At 44.4% G+C, this 17,232-nt stretch overlaps 1 protein-coding gene across 1 annotated transcript in view; it reads left to right on the forward strand.

Moving 5' to 3' along the window:
* LOC117554367 (neurexin-3b-like) overlaps nucleotides 1-17,232 on the forward strand; it is a 361,509-nt gene that overhangs the window by 82,716 nt on the left and 261,561 nt on the right. The window contains 1 exon segment of the mRNA XM_034228777.1: nucleotides 2,434-2,595. Within this exon segment, the coding sequence (XP_034084668.1) occupies nucleotides 2,434-2,595 (162 nt within the window).

The raw sequence follows: 17,232 nt of genomic DNA on the forward strand, positions 1-17,232 counted from the left end.
CCAGCAAATATGTACATCTGTCGTACATGAACATAATCTGTTACTTGACATATATTGTTTACTGAATGTGATTTTAAATGAGCTTGTACTGCAGTCGGGTGAAGAAATCAGTGCTAGAAAGTAGAAAGAGAGGATAATTAATGAGAGCCAGGGCTGTATGGAGGTCTGGACGTGTCTCGGTTCCAACCTTTAGTGTGCAAGGTGAGACAACATTTAGCGTTGCTCTCAGAGCAGCACAACAAGTAAGTGCCGATTTTCCTGACCCTCCCTGACAGTAGGCTTTTGCCTCTCAGGTTAGTAAATAGGTAGCTGAACATTCCAACAGGATAACACACACTTTTTAGAAGCTAAGAAGCAATGGGCTGCTTTCTCTCTCTTTCCGTCTACTAATCTGTCTTTCTCTCTCTATCTTTGTTAGACTAAGGGTGAATAAAACACTACAAGTTTTGTCGGGGTTTAAGCCATCCTACACACATTTTTACCTTCACATCTTTCAGAACCCCTCTACATTTTCTTTTCGCAGGACTCTGGTGTAGAAAATGTGGCTAGGATGGCAAGCTGGCACTTCATTACAGCAAATCTCTGACAAGCCATGTAGTGTTTTTTCACCGTAACACTAACTCATCCATGATAAAAGTCATTTTTTTTACTACTAACAAATATCTAACCAACTAATGTACTAACTAACATCCTAATTCTTCATCATTGCTTTTGGTTTTAGTTTTCTGTCCATCCTTATTAACAACCTTTTTTGTTCACTATTCTTTTGATTTCCTTTCTTCCCCTTTTTCTGGAAAGCAATCAGGCATTGGACACGCTATGGTAAACAAACTACATTGTCTGGTAGATATCATTCTTATTGTCTTTTTTTTGGGTTTGCCGTGTGTCCCCTCCCCCTCTCTTCTTTTATTCGTTCTCTTTGAGTTTCATCCTAGACACTCTTATCAAAAAATGAGGAGATGGGTTTGTATTACCAGGCAATTCTTTCTTCGCTTCTTCTCAATTTCCTCCCTGACCTGCCAACAGCCTTCTTCTTTACCCCACAATCCCCCATAATGTTTTTTTCACTTTGGCTTTTACTTTTTTTTTCTCTGTTTCTTCCACATTACTGCAGATTTCCAACAAGTAAAACAAAATTGAATTTCTTTGCCTTAGTCAAGGCGACTAACTTTTTATCAAAAAAATGTTGCACAAAAAGTCCCCATTTTTTGTGAGGACTGTCGTCCAGAACTGACAGAAGCTTGCCACAATCCCAATGATGGGACCTCGACACCGAGCCCTAAAAGAGACCAAAAAATGGCAACCCTTTACCTTCATTGCGGGAGCTCTGACAGTTGTTTCCAACTCACTATGGCGCATGGCATGCCCACAATTCATTTACCCTTCACCTCCCAAATTCATTTAACCTCAACCCTGTCATCCAAATAACCACTAACACTCTAATTCACTCACCTTCCACCTATCACTCAACCCCCCCCACATCCCCTGTGTGTGTTTTGTAGCATGCTAGTGAAAGTGGTGTTGTTGTGTTTTAGCTAACCTTGATCCCCCGTTACCCCTGGGCCCATATTCATAACATTTCTAAGAATAAGCATACTGATCTAGGATTATCGGTCTGCTCCTGTGACATTGAAAACACAGCCATGACACCTGAGCTAAACCTGATCCCAGATCAGCTGTTCTGAGAGTGTGTTTGAATACGGGCTCTGGTCTTGATTGCGCATGAGTCTCGGAGTCTGTGTGGCCTGCCCCCAGCTTTGCCTGGCACCATTGATCCACTTACTCCCTTACATGTCCAATTAAATGTGGTTAATTTGCCTTCTAATGGTGATGACCTTGGTTTGCACATTGATGGTGTGAAAAGCCTCCCTTCGTTTGCATGTGCGTGAATATATAGATGTAGATGTCTGCGAGTGATTGGCGAAAGTGAGACGGATGGTGTGAGAGTGAAAGTGTGTACGTATGAGTGTGTGCCCACCTATGTGTGTACAGTATACATGTGTGTCTGCATTTAGCAGATAAACCCCGAAACCTAAGACAAGTGTAGTCAATTTGTCCTTGGTTTGAACATTGTACTAACCCTCCCCCCAACCTAAAGTTTACGAACCAAACCTACAATCCATTCTCTTACCCCCATCAAAGATAAAGAAAATATGCCTGGGCCATATTTTCTTTACCTGTCCTGTGAATCCTATGGCAAAAATTCCATTAACAAAATCCAAACACTGTCTGGTCCAAAACAATCGCTGAAAGGTACCAAAGGATTCCGTAAAAAAAACAAAAAACAGTTCAATGAGAAAGCAACCAACAGTGTGGGACCTAAAGAAACTATTTCGAATGCAGACCAAGGAAGGTGGTTTGTTTTATACACATCACAAGATCGAATACCAGAGTGTAATGGCATGGCTTTGGCTATGTGTTGCCCCTCAACAGGTGACTATCTCCGTGGATGGCATCCTCACAACCACTGGCTACACCCAGGAAGACTACACCATGCTGGGCTCCGATGATTTCTTCTACGTGGGGGGGAGCCCCAGCACTGCGGATCTGCCCGGATCTCCTGTTAGCAACAACTTCATGGGCTGCCTCAAAGAGGTAGGATAGACACGTTTCATTACATGACTAGTATACAATGTGGGTTGTCACATTGCATTATTATACCTGCATTTTTCAAACTGTTGTCATGCATACATGTGCAGCCACCCACATACATTCTCCTAGTATTCACTCAGCAAGTGCAGCTGTTTGTGATACGGCATAAAAATGATCAGCACACTTTTCCTGAAAAAGAAGGCAATTGAGAGTAAAACAAAATTGCATTATCAGTTAAAGATGCTGAGTTGGCAGCGGAAGTATCCGACTTTCAATATTCCCCCACTTAATCTAATTCATAACACTTACTGCACTTTGTGTGTGAAGAAAATATCCCAAAATTGCTTCTGTCACATGTAATTTGCAGCATAAGGCTTGAGTGTGCCGCTGAAACGCCTCCCGATGGACCGCATTCTGGAAGAAATATTTGCTTATGATGAAATAGGAATAAGCGTTGTTGTTTCGGGACATTTATAATGCATTCGCTGGCCCTTCGAGCTTGTCAGTAGAGCCAGAAAAAGTATTAAGTACCCCGTTATTTACTATTTTGCTCGCCATTACTTATTCTGCAGCAAGTACAGTAAGGATAATAAAGGGAGAACTGATGGCCCTTTGGTGCTGAAAACAACTTACATGTATTCCTGCAGTTTAGCAGCAGGCTCAGAAATGGCGTTAGGTTTTTCCCAAACTGGGGGCAAGTGTGTGTCTTAGTGTAGTAGCTGCAGTATGGAAAAGAGGAAAGAACACATCATGTTGTCACCATAAGAGATTCTACCTTGGTGTTATAAAATCATTTTGGAGAGTATTGTGGTCCTCAGAAAGCTGTGTTACAGTGTTAAAAGGAAGGTCAGTTATGTTGTTATTACAGGACTAATGTGCCTTAGATGATTGGAACACTGCCAGAAAATATCAGACGGATCATATCAAATGTTGAAATCTAACTCTGTGGACACTAATTGATTGTGCGTGTTTTATCCTGTGAAGGAACTGATAGATGTTTCTAGCTTTGCTCAGATATCAACCAATTCATTACTTGTATTTCAATCGACAACACAATCTCATGACACACATTAATAAGTAGCTTCCGTGTTAAAAACTCTAAATACACCAAGATCCACAGTAATGACCACAACTATAAACTGTGTCCCCAATACCAGTTTACTTTTTAAAGCATGTTTTATTAGTTCTTTAATGTCAAATAGTATCGTCCATGTTTCATGCTGTCTGGACTAAAAGACAAATGAATTCTATGATTGCTACAGTAGTTACATTTTTCAGTAGTGGTTCGGCAACAAAAGAAACTTGTTTTCGACAAATTCAGAAACCACCTTAACATAACATAAAACTTTATTATGGATTTAAGGAAATTGTGTCCATTCTGCTGTTTAAATACAGCTTTACTAATGTGATTTTTCAAATGCGCATACAAATACATCTATGGAAGCAAGGATAGTGTTTAATAAATGAGTTGAACCCAACTATTTATATTAGTCATTCTACTAATTTCCATTTCTATCCAAATCATTTTCTCAAACCTGCCTTTCGTCATCCCTCTGGCTGTTTTTCTCCTTCCATCACAACCTTCTCAATTTTGTCAAAAGCCAGTAAGTCTTTTGATGTGCCGCCATGCTCAGATGAGCACCTTCAAACATGCATTGCATTTCCATCGGACCACTATATACATTCTCTTACTTCCTCTTGCTTTGAGGCTACGCACACACAGAAGCACACAAGCAAGCCTGTTAGAGAAAGTCACCTTGTCTGCATTGTTTTATGTTACCACTCATGCTGCTGTTCCCCCAGTCATTACCAGATTGGCTAATGCATCTCTAGACCACGCTCAAACTGCTTTGACACTTTCTCTCACAGACACAAATACAGTGCATACATTAGAAGCACCGACCCAGCCATGCCTTTATTGTTGCTTGCGGCTGTGTGAATAAATAGATATGCACAACCTGAGCTTTGACTTCTTTCAAATGTACCTGTCATCATTAACATCTTAGTGTTTCTTAGGCTAGGTTTTTCTTTCAGTCTGTGGTTGCCATTAAACACACCACAAGCACAAAGAGTACTATTAACATATCCGTATTGTTAATTTATTTCAAGCTATTCATGTTTTCTTTTTGCAATGTGAAAAGATGCATTGGTACTCAGTTCTCGACTGCAACAGAATTATTGAAGCTTTTCGCCGGAGCTAGTAGTTGCATCAGAGTAATGATTAAATATGAATGTGTGAACACAGAGTTATAAGAACTGTACACATACTTTATTTGCCAGGCCTACTTGTTTGTTTTTGACTCTAACTGGTGGTGTAGTCCATACCAAGTAGCAGGGGGAAGAAAGTAGTTCATCTTCTGAATTTGTATGCACATAGTGATGTGGTAAATTCCACAAGAACCAATCCCTGCCTGAGCCTCCTCACCCATCCACCAATGGCACTTCCAATTGAATTATAAGGAGAACATATCCTATGTATTATACAGCTTTTGTACACACTTCCTGTTAGGCAATGCAAGTTTATTTATATTGCACCTTTCAGCACACGGCAATTCAAAGTGCTTTACAAAAATAAATTAAAATTAATTTACAAAGAAATACAGCAGAAACACATTATAAAATGGCATTTAAAAACGGGCATTAAAAAGCAAAGATAATAAAAAAAATAAACACAACAGGTATAGAATACATGGATACAAGCCATACTGCACCTCAATCAAAAGCAGCGGAGAAAATATGAGTTTTCAGTCTGGATTTGAAAGTAGTAAGAGTTGCAGGTTTCTGGTAGATTGTTCCAGATAGTCGGGGCATAATAGCTACAGCTATCCAGCCTGTATTTTTGTATGCTTGTATTGCTGTACAATTATTTACCTCATTTTGTTATTTCTTGTCATCTTTCTGGCTTACTTACCAATGTGTATCCGATATCACTCCCCTTTTGGCTCTGGTTTTGGTCTCCTCCTACTTCTGGTTTGTCAGCTGCTACATTTTCTAGAATGTTTATCATCTAGTTGCTAACTTTGTTTGTCCCTAACAAAAGGTTTTTTGTCCAACAATCGTTGCCCATACATCTGGAAATAAGGTTGATAAGAGCTTTGCGACACAATGGCAAATTTACAGGAAACAAAAACAATTCGTTGAAAGCTGCACAAAGGGTTAACAAAGTCAGGCCCATTTTAGAGAGAGCATGTTAGCAGAATGCAAAACATACCATGAGTGACGCTTTTCTTGTTTCGTACACTGCCTTTTTATTGTTGTCCGACTTAGATCAGCCAGGACGACCACCAAATGAGTGCTAATGTAAGACCATCACTAACTGTACGCTAACCAATAGATAATGCTTTGAATTCATGAAAGCAAGGGTTAGGGTTAGCCAACATCTCAAGCCCTTTGGCCTGGTACATTATGTTCCTGTCTAGACCATGGTAACTACAGTTAGTAAAGTAGTTCAGGGTATCTAACAACAGCCTCTACAGACAGCCCACATTTCAGTTCATCTGATTGGACTAAGGGGGAAAACGGCAATGACGTTGGGTTCTTTTCCACTCTGAGTTTATTTTTTTTACAACTGGAGGTGTTCAGGTCTCAGCAATGCAAAAGCAACTAGCATGAGGTTTCATACATATTTAAAAAAAGGGTGTTCAAAAATCTCTGTCTGATCGTAACAACCCTTTCCTCATCCAACAGTACAGTAGTCTTTTGAAAAATGTCTCATGTTAAAATATTTATAAGTGCTGCTTTAAGGAGGCTAATACATCAATGCAGTCATATGTCATCACAGGCCACATTGCAGAGGCATTGGTATCCTCCGTTTGTTTCCATTATTATCCCAAGAAGCGTGACTCAACATGAGCTGGCCCTTGAGAGGGAGCGTTTGGTGGACAGAACCTTCCAGGTGATTCACCATGTGGTATCGGGTAGTGGTAGTATTGTGCGATCCTCAACTGTTCATCATCCGTTGCTCCATTAAGCAGGCATGATGCCAGCTGCTACCCAGGACTAAGCAAACTGCTCACGACCGGCTGTTTCATCCTTCTATTCATTCACAATAAAGCCCAACTCTTTCATCGACAAGCAGTCCCTATGCATCATCCTTTTGTCTCTAGCTCTTTCTTGCTCTCCTACACCATATTTATTCTTTCCTGCCCCCTCCACCTCTTCCTTTAGATCCAATATCCCCCAGATAATGAGGGAATGATTCAGTCGTGTTTGGCCCATTGCTCAGATCCGAGTGCGTCAGTATTTCTGTCTGACGCTGAGTAACGTCTGGCCAGGGTGCTTCAAACGCTACAGAAGAAAGAATGTCGGTGCATATTGGACTCTATATTTAAAAGAAAAACACACTTAAAGCTGATGAATAAACCGATGCAGGCATGTGTTTAACAACGAGCGGCTTTCTTTTCTCTTCTGTCCGACCAACAAAAGAGCCGCTGCCATCACAAGCCCTCTCTCCACTGCACTCATCTGCCGCCGTAGGCTTTATGGGATGTCATCCATACACAACACACACACACACGTCCCGTCCTCTGCGCGTGTTTTGCCATGTGTGCCGCAGCGCGTCACGTGACTCAATGGCCATTGGGGCTAACTCTCCGGTCAGCCTGATGTTTGCAGTACCTTATGCAACCCCCCTCCTCCCCTCCCCCTTCTCTCACGCCATCCAGCCCCTCCTTCCGGTGTCACAGGGCAACCGTGGCGGCAACTGGCAACTTGTGTCAGACTGCGGGGGCAGCTGGGGCATGCGCCGTCATGTCTGCAGACGGAGGAGGAGCCGGAGAGAGGAACTGATGAGTAATATCAGAGAAGTATGTCAGGGTAGAAGGTGGAGTGTTGAAGAAATGAAAGGCCAAGACAAGTGCATATGAGGTGGATGTCAGCAGGTGGGAGACACAAACAGAAAATACCGATATTGACGGAGATCAAGAGAATGATGAGTAAGTGAGAGGAAGAGGAGCGAGGGCAAGAGACCAACATTTGGCATTTGAGGGGAACATTGTCGTCATCAGTTTTGTGTTAGTCACTGCAGTATGTTCAGGCAACGCTTGTTTTCCCCTCCCATACTTATGCAAATGTCATCCTGTCCTTTTTAATTATTTCTTTAATATCCACTTAGAGGGCCAAACAGTGATGGATGAGTTCCATCTTCAGATTTCTATGGAATTATTTCACCTTTCACCCTTGTACAGTCTCAACTAAGTTTCATCCTGCACATGTTTATATCCGGAAATCTTGGTTACTTTAAACCCTGTGTTATAATATTACAACAATAAATGTGCTGAAAATATATTTTTAAATGGTGGAGTCAGTATCCCATGGAGCACAATTACACCTATGATAACTGATAGCATTTGAGAGGAATGTTTTTTATTGTTGACAAAATTAGAACTCTTTTTTCGAAAGTCATGCTCTTTTGAAAGAGTGCAGCTAACAACACATAACTATTCCCTTTTTTAAAACATTTTGTATCTGTTACTTATCACAGATGAAATGTAATTGCAGGAAATAAGTTTTAATTTCCTTGCTTCAGACTGAATGGCGACCTCATACTGTAGCAGGCACCCTCTTTTTATACTATGCAGCTTATTGAATGATCTAACACAAACTTTTCTCCAGGAAGTTGAACAGATTCTGTTTTAAGGCTTAGAGGCTTAGACCCTCCCACACAACGGCGACTTTATGATATATTTTACTGCACCTACCAGAAACTCATGCTTGCTTGCTCTCAATGAGTAGCATTTTCTTCCCTGTGATGTAAAAAAATGCCAAAATTGAAACATATTTTGTTGGCGACATTTCTTACCTTTAAAGGAAAAGTTGTTCACTGTAGGAAATAATAATGTTTTGCATTCTTCCCAAGAGTTAGATGAGAAAATATAACTTTCTTGAATGAAGCTACAACCAGGAAATGGTTAGCTTAGCTTATATTTTAGCCTTTGCAGACCATTTACATGCACAAAAACCTACGTAACACACTTCTAGAAAAGGAAAGTCCCAACATATTATAATGGGGCCCCTTTAATGTTACAGGCACCCTATTGTACAGCATAGCTCAGTATTATGCAAACAGATGTTGTGAGTTATACATGCAGTATTGATGCTCAAAAGTCCCATAACAAACATTCAGTCTGATAAGATAAAAGCATTCGAGAGATCAGTACTTGCCGTGTTTAAAGATTACAATTAAATCCACATTTTTGGTGTAAACTCTGGCCCCGACTGAGCTGATTTGGATTTAGTATTGTTAAAAACCATAGGAGGGATGACGTTTTATGAACTTAAATAGGACATCTTGTATGCTAATTTTCAGGTTCATATTTTTAATATAAAGTGATATTGGGATTTCAGCCTTTGCAGACCATTTACATGCACCAAAACTATAACCTTCAACAGGAAAGGGAAAACGCCAAAAAGCACAATAGGGCCCCTTTATCTCTGTTTTAAAGGGGACAAGGGGTGTTGTGTATTTTACAGAAAAATACATATGGTCTAAGAAAAGGAGAACATTAAGTAATTGATTTCAGAATAAAAGTCACCCTTAAGTTTTAAATGCATGGATCTGAAGTTGTGAATTGTATATTAGACTTTGGTGCAAATGATGCCTTGTTAAGCTTTCCATTTCAGTCTGGAACGTATTTTTTTGAGAAAATATGGCTATTTATATATTGTATGGATATATTTATTTTCTGCAGAAGCTCTTATTTCTTATTCCCTGCAATGTGTTCATCTTAACTTGTAGGATGAAACAGAAGGAAGTGAGGCATTCTCTCCCCAGCTGGAACCCTATCAGACACATAGCTGTGATAGCGGTGAAGGTGGTGCTGTAGCAATAGAGCTCGAGGTTGGTGTTTGGAGCAGAGCTGCAGCGGCATTCGCAGGAAGGGTTGGAGAAAGTTCATGTGACAGATTGAATGGAACGCCTCATTGTGTGTGACAGGGTATGTGTCGCAGTGAATGGTGTCTCAAGGGGCCCGGCTGAAGCAGACTGCCTGAGAGAGGTTTGCATCATTCTTTTTTGCCGCATAAAGGTACATTTCACCCAAATCACAAAATATACTAGCAACCAACATTTTGAATATCCCCCACTGAAACTGTTGCTACCAAAAATGGAACTTGCTTAAATCTTTGATTTTTACTTTTTTAATAAGCCAGTAAAGACTTTACATTAAATTATTTAAATCTTTTGCTTATTGGAATGGTACTTACTTAAATAAATAGTGATAAGATATACTGATATTTAGATGGACTAAATGTGAAATATCTTCAAGCCCAAACTTGCATCCAAATCATATCATACATTTCCATGTCAATATTTATGAAACAAAATATACAAATGATATGAAAACATGAAGTGCATGCTGGGCAAAACCTTGATTGATATGTTTGCACTCAAAGCACAAGCTGAGACGGTTGAAACACAACGCATATTCCAACACATCTATTATGTCATAGGTTACATTTCAGGTATATCTTAAACTGTCCACTTAAAAACAACCATATCTACAATCCAAATTAGGAAGATATTTTGTATTTGGGTGAGCTAACCCTTTAATACTGGTGCACTGTCACGTCCCAGTCCCTGTGCCATGGCAGTCAGACTCGTATTGATCCCCAGTAATTGCTACTGAATATTATATCTCTTGTTTCCTCAGTGCTGTCACTCATTCCGTTTTCATCAATATTTACCCGCAATCGCTTCACCGATCTGCACTTTCTGTAGTAAATACTGCATTGTATTGTATATCTGTGCAGTTGCATTTGTGGATTTGCACACACACCCAATTGACTTTTTTGTTTGTGTGTGTGTATCTTCACTCCACTTCAATGGAATTACCTCGCTTCTTCATTAATACTGGGGCTAAATCATGAGCTGACAGCAGCTGTGGCCGGGGCCGAGAGGACATCAAATCAAATCAAATCAAGTTTTATTTATATAGCACATTTATAAACGATTTTTGGTTGAGCCAAAGTGCTGTAGCCTACATATAATAAAATAGCCTACAGTAGAGACACTTTACAGCAAATACAACAGCACAGATTGTTCAGAATATCAGTATGATAAAAATGACACCCTCTGTCCTTAGACCAGGCATCCTCAAAGTCCGGACTCCGGATCCGGACCGAACCACAACTGTCTCTGGACTCTGAGCAAATTATACTTTTCATATGTATTATCTGTATTATCTGTGTTATCTGCGAGACATCGCCACAACGCAACGAGTCAAAATGATCCGCTATGTCCATAGACTGCAAACAGCGCTCTGCATGTCCTGTTCCACTAGGCTTGTTTGAGACGCGTTGCGGCTCGCCACGAAAGTAGACGAGAATAGCCGATCGCAGCCGGGGGAGGTCTCAAAAAGCTTGCCTGAAGTCGGACAGCTCCGAGCTTCTTCTTCTTCGCCTTCTTCTTCTTCTTCTCTCGGTTTTTTGGCGGATTGCAAACAACTTTAAGGTGCATACTGCCACCTCCGGAGTCGGCTTGGCTCGGTTTGCATTCATAAAGAATGTGTTTAATCGTTAATGTCAGATATGTACTAAGTAAATACATTTTGTTCCTGCTCAAGATTAGATTCAACTTTATTGTTATTGCACATATTACAGGTACTGAGACAACAAAATGCAGTTTAGCTTCTAACCAGGTGCAACAAGCAGTGAAGTGAAAAGTAATAATCTACAGAATAAAATATAGAATGAATTGAATGATGAATAAACAGTGAGGGGTATGAATATACACAGCAGCCTGTGAGCAGCATGAACAGTGTGTATGAATATGCTAAGATATATAAAGTATGAAAACGGTAAGCAGTGCAAGTATAGTATAAAATATATGGATATTAATTTAATGATGATAAATATTGTGGAACAATTATGAAAAATGTGAATGGAAGTGGCGACGTAAAACTGACACAAAACAACAACAAACTTTTGCCGAGCCAATCGGAGAGTTTCATCACCAGCACGTGGAAAAAACCACCAATGAGCGCTCAGCTCGAGATACCAGCGAGTCGTTTCCCATCAAGCATTTCGCTTCCGCAGCCCGTGGAGAGGAACTGCGCCGCCTCGCCGCGCCTCGCTCTCAAGGCTGCGGGCGTCTTTGTCCCGCGAGATTTCAACGTCTCATGTAGACGGGCACCTCTGAAGAACCAGCACCTTACCGTGGTAGAGAGGTTTGTGTGCCCTGATGAACCTGGGGGCTGTGTTGTCTGGAACCTTGTGTTCCTGGTAGGGTCTCCCATGGCAAATTGGTCTCAGGCAAGGGGCCAGACTAAGATTGGTTCAAAAGACCTCATGAAAGAACAACAAAGAAGTGAGGATACCCAGCCCGGAGGAAGCCCGGGGTCCCCTTCTGGAGCCAGGCCCAGAAGGAGGACTCGTCGGCGAGCGTCTGGTGGCCGGGCTTGCCACGGAGCCCGGCCGGGCCCAGCCCGAAAAGGCAACGTGGGCAACACCTCCGCTTCTCCGTCCCGCGGGCCCACCACCTACGGGAAACATCGATGGGGTCGGGTGCGCTGCCAGAAGGGTGGCAGTGAAAGCGGAGGGTCTCGACGGACCAGACCCGGGCGACAGAAGCTGGCTTTGGGGACGTGGAACGTCACCTCTCTGGGGGGGAAGGAGCCGGAGCTTGTGCGGGAGGTGGAGCGTTACCAGTTGGATCTGGTTGGGCTCACCTCTACGCACAGCGTCGGCTCTGGAACCTTACTTCTAGATAGGGGTTGGACTCTATTCTTCTCCGGAGTTGCTCAAGGTGTGAGGCGCCGGGCGGGTGTGGGGAATACTCACAAGTCCCCGGTTAGGTGCTTCGTTGTTGGAGTTTACCCCAGTGGACGAGAGGGTCGCCTCCCTACGCCTGCGGGTTATGGGGGGGAAAACTCTGACTGTTGTGTGTGCTTATGCACCCAACAGCAGTTCAGAGTATACGGCCGTCTTGGAGACCCTGGAAAGAGTCCTGTATGGGGCTCCTGAAGGGGACTCTTTAATCTTGCTGGGAGACTTCAACGCACATGTGGGCAATGATGGAGACACTTGGAGGGGCGTGATTGGGAGGAACGGCCCCCCTGATCTGAACCGGAGTGGTGGTTTGTTACTGGACTTCTGTGCTAGTCATGGATTGGCCATAACAAACACCATGTTCGAACATAAGGATGCTCATAAGTGTACGTGGTACCAGAGCACCCTAGGCAGAAGGTCCATGATCGATTTCGTTATCGTATCATCGGACCTGAGGCCGTATGTTTTGGACACTCGGGTAAAGAGAGGGGCGGAATTGTCAACTGATCACCATCTGGTGGTGAGTTTGGTCGAGTGGCGGGGGAAGCCTCTGGATAGACCTGGTAAGCCCAAACGTGTAGTTCGGGTGAACTGGGAACGTCTGGAGGAGGCCCAAGTTCAGGAGGCCTTCAACTCACACCTCCGGCGGAGCTTTTCGGGCATTCCTGTGGAGGTTGGGGACATTGAACCAGAGTGGTCGGTGTTCAAAGCCTCTATTGCCGAAGCCGCGGCGGGGAGCTGTGGTCTCAAGGTCCTAGGTGCCTCAAGGGGCGATAACCCTCGAACCTCCTGGTGGACACCGGTGGTCAGGGAAGCCGTCCGACTGAAGAAGGAGGCCTTCAGGGATTTGTTATCCCCGGGGGACTCCCGAGGCAGTTGCAAGGTACCGACAGGCCCGAAGGGCAGCAGCCTCAATCCGTGGCCGAGGCAAAGCAGCGGGTGTGGGAGAAGTTCGGAGAAGACATGGAGAAGGACTTTCGGGCGGCACCAAAGTTGTTCTGGAAAAACTGTCCGACACCTCAGGAGGGGGAAGCAGGGAACCATCCAAGCTGTGTACAGTAAGGATGGGACGTTGTTGACCTCAACTGATGGAGTGTTAGGGGCGTTGGAAGGAACACTTTGAGAACTCCTGAACCCGACAACTCCGCTCCTCTATGTTAGAGGCAGAGCTGGAGTATGACGGGGGATCAACACCAATCTCCCGGGGGGAGGTCACTGAGGGTCGTCAACAACTCCACAGTGGCAAAGCCCCGGGGGTGGATGAGATCCGCCCGGAAATGCTGAAGGCTCTGGGTGTTGAGGGGACTGTCATGGTTGACACGTCTCATCAACGTTGCGTGGAAGTCGGAAACAGTACCGAAGGAGTGGCAGACCGGGGTGGTGGTCCCCTTTTTAAAAAGGGGGATCAGAGGGTGTGTGCCAATTACAGAGGCATCACACTACTCAGCCTCCCCGGGAAAGTTTACTCTAAGGTACTCGAAAGGAGGGTCAGGCCGATTGTCGAACCTCAGATTGAGGAGGAGCAATGCGGATTCCGTCCTGGTCGTGGAACGACGGATCAGCTTTTTACTCTCGCAAGGATCCTGGAGGGGGCCTGGGAATACGCTTATCCGGTCTACATGTGTTTTGTAGACTTGGAGAAGGCGTATGACCGAGTTCCCAGGGAGTTACTGTGGGAGGTGCTGCGGGAGTATGGGGTGAGGGGGGTCTCTACTCAGGGCCATCCAATCTCTGTACTCCCAAAGCGAGAGCTGTGTCCGGGTCCTCGGCAGTAAGTCGGACCCATTTCCGGTGAGGGTTGGCCTCCGCCAGGGCTGCGCTTTGTCACCAATCCTGTTTGTAATATACATGGATCGGATTTCGAGGCGTAGTCATGGGGGAGGGGGTCTGCAGTTCGGTGGGACTAAGGATTGCACCACTGCTTTTTGCAGATGATGTGGTTCTAATGGCTTCATCGGTCCTGCGACCTTCAGCACTCACTGGATCGGTTCGCAACCGAGTGTGAAGCGGCTGGGATGAGGATCAGCACCTCCAAATCTGAGGCCATGGTTTTCAGCAGGAAACCGATGGACTGTCCACTTCAAGTAGGGAATGAGTCCTTACCCCAAGTGAAGGAGTTCAAGTATCTCGGGGTCCTTGTTCTCGAGTGAGGGAACAATGGAGCGTGAGATGGGCCGGAGAATCGGAGCAGCGGGAGCGGTACTGCAGTCGCTTTAACCGCACCGTTGTGACGAAAAGGGAGCTGAGCCAGAAGGCAAAGCTCTCTGTCTACCGGGCCATTTTCGTTCTACCCTCACCTATGGTCATGAGGATGGGTCATGACCGAAAGAACGAGATCGCGGATACAAGCGGCCGAGATGGGTTTTCTCCGCAGGGTGGCTGGTGTCTCCCTTAGGGATAAGGTGAGAAGTTCGGTCATCAGGGAGGGACTCGGAGTGTGAGCCGCTCCTCCTTCGCGGTCGAAAGGAGCCAGTTGAGGTGGTTCGGGCACCTAGTTAGGATGCCACCTGGGCGCCCCCTAGGGAGGTGTTCCAGGCACGTCCAGCTGGGAAGAGACCAAGGGGTAGACCTAGGACCAGGTGGAGGGATTATATCTCTTCGCTGGCCTGGGAGCGCCTTGGGATCCCCCAGTCAGAGCTGGTTGATGTCGCCAGGGAAAAGAAAGTTTGGGGCTCTCTGCTGGAACTGCCTACCCCCCGCGACCCGACCACGGATAAGCGGGAGAAGATGGATGGATGGATGTAGACGGCCTCCAGAGCAAGTCGGACAAAATGACTAACCATCATGCAAACGCACTAGCAAGACGTTGATCGAAATTGCGCAGGTCTGCGCAGGTCTCGCTTGTCTCAAACAAGCCTGTTGTCTGTGTGTGTCTGTCAACGCATTGGTCCAATCACATTCAGCATCCCGTCAGCGTTTTTCCCCCCAAACAATCTGCGAATCAGAGGCACAGTAGGGCGGGTCTTCGCGGAATGCGGGTGGGAAAAATGTGTTTCTCGTCTCTTTCAACCTGTCTGAGTCAGAGCGAGAGTTTAAAAAAAAAAAATTCAGAGCGAGAGTTAACAGCTCATCTAGTTCCATCTGTACTGTAGCTAGTAGCCTAGTTTCACCTACCTGGGTGGCAACTGACACCCTAAAAATAGGCCTTGCCACCCCAGTTGGCAGCTTTGATTTGAAAGAAAAGTTGTGGCTCATCGGACATTTATGAGAGAAAGTCTCTAATGTCCGAGTGCAAGTGAATGCAGCACAAGATGCACATCATGTAACCCCTCCCCCGGTCCTGGCGCGAGCGTGGACATATGATTGGCGGCGATTTCATTTGAACGGGACGGCGCAAAACGAGAAGCATTCGGACCCAAGCACTGAAGGAATGAGGTATTTGCGGTCTACACTGACAGAGAAGAGACTGTCAGTTTGGCTGTACTCAGCATTGAATCAAAACGCACTAAAGCTGTTGATCTTAATACGTTTGTGAGGCGTTTTGCTGAACAAAATGGTAATCGCCACATTCAGCTGTAATAGACATGTCAACTTGATGCTCTGCTCACGGATGAGCATACACAACTATTAAGATGATGACCTTACGTGTGTAAATATATATTTTTCTTTGAGGAGGTCTGCCCCCAAAAAACTGTTTTAACTCCTGAGAAAGTCAAATAAGACGGTGTGTAAAACTACACTGCCCAGCCAACAGAAAGTAACCACTTTAATTTAACTAGGCCAGTAGGTAAGGGCATTCCACTGGATAATAACGGCCCGTCCACACTACAGCGTCGACAGCGTCGACAGCTTCAATCTGCCCATTCACTTTGAATGGGGTGACGTCACGTTGCCTCGCTTTTTCGCCGAACTGAATTGTGGGTAGCAGAGCGGTCCGTCTCCGCCGGAGACGCCGGAGTAGCCAGCGCCAGCCAATCAAATCCCGTTTCGGAAAATCTGACAGCTCAAGCTGTAGCCAATCAAACCGCGTCTAAGCTGGGAGAGATATCCCGCCGTTCATTTCTATATTTCAAAAAAAGATGGAGGAGAAACTAATTATCGCCGTAGCAAATCACCCGGTTTTGTATGACCAGACCCTCTTCACCTACCGGGATACAAACCGGAGGAACCAGGCATGGAGGGAGGTGGCAGAGACAGTGGGTGAAACTGGTAGGTTTTCGCCTGTTTGAGGAGTTTATATATATATTGCTCCCATACAATCCCCGGGGGTTTTTGCTTTGTATGTCGGGGGCGAGAGATTCATGTGATTGGTTGTTGGTCGCGTTGCTTGAATAAAATCCCCAAGCTTCAGACACGCCCAGCTCCAAGCTTTTTTTGAAGCTGTAGTGTGGACGCTCCGTAAGTGAAGTATAAAAGAATGCATGACTGAAGTGATGGAGACCATGTTGAAGGCAAACAAAAAGAGAAAATAACAGGTCAAATCAAGCAAATCCCCCTCTCAGATTCCACAGCAACCAGAAGAACATAAATACTGGCTGGTGATTTGATTAATCAGCTTTGTGATGGAATAAAAAATGCACAGTGCATTTCCTTAGCTGTGGGTGAGTCCACTGACACCACTGACAATGCTCAGTTGCTGGTGTTTGTGAGTTGTTATGATGAGGCAAAGGGGGAGTTTGTTGAAGATGTGTTGGGCCTGACGAACCTCAGTGGACACACAAGGGGGCAAGACATTTATAAAGCAATAATGGGAATGCTGAATGAAAGAGGGTGCAGCTGCCTTTATTCATAACTGTGCAGCTCTTACACTGCGACTCTGAGGGGTCAAGCACAGACACAATATCAATGAAAACTGCTGCATACAGATTATTTTTGTTTTTGCAACCTCGTGTTAAGAATCTTGTTGCAATTGTTTAAAAGTTTGAATGACCGTAA

This window comes from Gymnodraco acuticeps, unplaced genomic scaffold (assembly GCF_902827175.1).
Source record: "Gymnodraco acuticeps unplaced genomic scaffold, fGymAcu1.1, whole genome shotgun sequence".
In the NCBI taxonomy this organism is placed as follows: Eukaryota; Metazoa; Chordata; class Actinopteri; order Perciformes; family Bathydraconidae; genus Gymnodraco; species Gymnodraco acuticeps.